Here is a 2,575-nt window from a genome sequence, read left to right on the forward strand (position 1 = left end):
CCACCAGAAAAGGTCAGAGGGAGGACTTCTCCTGGGACGTTGGTGCCAATCCCAGCTGGAGCACCTGAGCCACTGGATTCCCCTATCCTGTTCTCAGTTTCCTCCTCCATAAAATGGGAGGAAAATAAGTTCTACCTGTTGGGGAGATTAATGAGATGAGATGGCGATGTCCAGGACCCAGCACATTGCAGGACCTAGGAACTATTAAGGTCACAGCCCCTCCCAGCTCTGGGGTCCCAGCTGGCTCCCAACTCCCTTCAGGCCTCCCCAAACAATGGGCCAAGGCACCCAGGCGAAGCAGCTGGGAACAGCCCACTAAGGTTGTGGGGGCCCTTGCCTGGTTTGGGGGGCCTCCTAGAAGGCTCCCCAAAGCAGATCCCTGAGCTACGCTTTTGGACAGCCCCCCCAACCCCCTTGCTCCCTGCCTCCCTGCTTTTCACACAGAGCTGGGGCCTTTAAAAGTTTTTTCCTTCTCCCTTCCCAATCTGGAGCCACTGCCGTTATTAAAAAGGAACACCATGTGTTTTAAAAGGGAAAAGTGTGAGATTCTCTGCAAGCAAGGCAGGAGGGTGGCCTCCATCCCGGGGTCCCGACAGGGGTCCCATCTCCTGTCCCGCTGGTACCTGCAGATACTTTACGACCCACCCGCCTATTGGTCAGGTGCTAAGACACACCGTAAGTAGAAACATATTGCTGAGGTGTGAGAATCTTTTATTTAATTTCTTCCCCCTTAAAGGAAAAAACACACACAACAGTCCCCCCCCAACCTCCACCACCTTTGCCTGCCGCTCCAGGAGCTGGAAAACAAAGCCGGCCACGCAGAGTAGCCTTTACAGGCGCTGCTCACTGCCTAACGGAGCTGCCAGGAACCCCAGGATGGCCTGGGGCATCCCCTCACCTGCCCAGGCGCCTGGGGTGTGCTGGGCTTTCAGCAAGTGCCCCCAGGAGGTGCCCAGACCCTGTCCTTTCTAAAGACGCACCACAGGAAGCTTGCAAACAGCTCTGTGCAGGGTGGGATGGCCTGGGGAGCAGTGTGTGCTGGCCCGAGTGGACATGAGCGCCTGGATCGGTGCGTGGAGTGGTTGTGAACGTCTAGGGCAAGCTGTGCCTGCGTGTATACCCCTGTGTTGCCTCCCCCCGCGGAATGTATGTGACCACGAATGTGTGTGTGTCAGGGATGGAATGTGTGTGTGCGCGCCCCGATGGTGTGCGAATGTGCATCTGGGATGCAGTGTGCGCTCATCTGAGGGCGAGGGTGACGGGCCACAAGCCAGTGTGTCTTTGTGTGTCTCTGGGTGTGTCCCAGAGAGGGTCTGGATGTAGAAACGGTGTCCTGGAGGGGGTGTACTTTGGGTGGGGGGACAGAGAGTGCCGCGGGCCAGGAGCTCCTGACAGGCCAGTGGTCTCGGCCTGAGAGGCTGTGGGTTCCCGGTCCCCCTCCCTCCAACCAAGGCTGGGCCCGCGGTGCCCCGACTCGCTGGCTCCTGCTCCCTCTCACTCTCACCCACTCGCTCACAAAGATTTCTCTCGCTGGAGGCTCTCAGCCACGCGCAGCCCGGCCAGGAAAGGTCCCGAGCCCGCCGGTGGCTGGGACTCCCCGGACCCCCGCGCGCGGGGTCCCGCCAGGGGAGGGCGGCGGCGCCGGCCCGCGGAGAGGCGCGTCCCCGGGGACCCCGGGCCGCGCGCCAGGCGGCCAGAGCGGCCCCCCTCCCGCCGCCCCGCCTTCCTCGCGGGGCTCATCCCTCCACTGGTGGGGGGGCCCGCCCAGGGCCAGCACCCAACGCGCCTACCGCGTGCGCCCCTGCCCGGGAGCGGTGCCCCTCGGTCTCTACGGCTCCAAGTCCGCGGGAGCTGTTGCGTGCACCCGCCGGGTCCCGGAGTTCAGAAAGTCCCAGGCCGCGGCCCCCCGACCCCCCGGGTCAGGGCCGGGTATCCCCGGCCGGGCGGCCCAGGTAAGAAGGCCTAGGGCGCGGAAGCCGGACCCTCGGAACGGGGAACTGCGGCACCGTGCGCCCCGCAGGTGAGGGCGCCCCGAGGGCCGCGCCGGGGGCGCCTTCCTTTGTTCCCGGGCCGTCCAGGTGGCGCCCGCGCCCCCTCCCCCCGCAGCTGCCCCCGGGGCGCACGCTCTCGGCCCAGGCGGGAAGAAGGGAACAGGACGCCGGGTACTCACGGGCTCCTGATCCGGCTCTCGGCGCCCCGAGGACGCAGAGTAGCAGTAGGGGCAGCAGCAGCGGCGGCCGCCGCGCGGATTGGGCGGCGGGGCCCGAGCGGCCGGCGGGCATGGGGCCGGCGCTGCCGGGGGCGCGCGGCAGGAGGCGGCGGGCGGCGGCTGCGGCGGCGCGGGGTGCGGGGCTGGAGGCTGGCGCGGGAGGGCGCGGGCTGGGCAGCCCGCACGTCGCTGGGCGCGGGCGCGGAGGCCGGAGCAAGTCTGAGCAGCCGAATTGACAAGGCGCTAATGCGCCGCTGGCCCCGCCCGGCCCCGCCCCCGGCCCGGCCCGGCCCCGGGGGGGCGGCGGGCCCCGCACCGGCCTCCCCGCCGCCCGCCCGCCCGCGGGCACCGCGCGCCCCACCCGTC

General features: G+C 67.6%; 1 protein-coding gene across 3 annotated transcripts in view; it reads right to left on the minus strand.

Annotated features, from left to right (window-relative positions):
* CRLF1 (cytokine receptor like factor 1) overlaps positions 1 to 2,288 on the minus strand; it is a 13,772-nt gene extending 11,484 nt beyond the window's left edge. For all 3 annotated transcript variants that reach the window (XM_059389459.1, XM_059389456.1, XM_059389457.1), the window contains exon 1: positions 2,171 to 2,288. In XM_059389459.1, coding sequence (XP_059245442.1) covers positions 2,171 to 2,282 — 112 coding nt within the window. In that variant the 5' untranslated portion in view covers positions 2,283 to 2,288. The remainder of the gene's footprint in view (positions 1 to 2,170) is intronic.
* Between the last annotated feature and the right edge of the window lie 287 nt (positions 2,289 to 2,575).

The sequence above is a fragment of the Mustela nigripes genome, chromosome 2 (assembly GCF_022355385.1).
Source record: "Mustela nigripes isolate SB6536 chromosome 2, MUSNIG.SB6536, whole genome shotgun sequence".
In the NCBI taxonomy this organism is placed as follows: domain Eukaryota; kingdom Metazoa; phylum Chordata; class Mammalia; order Carnivora; family Mustelidae; genus Mustela; species Mustela nigripes.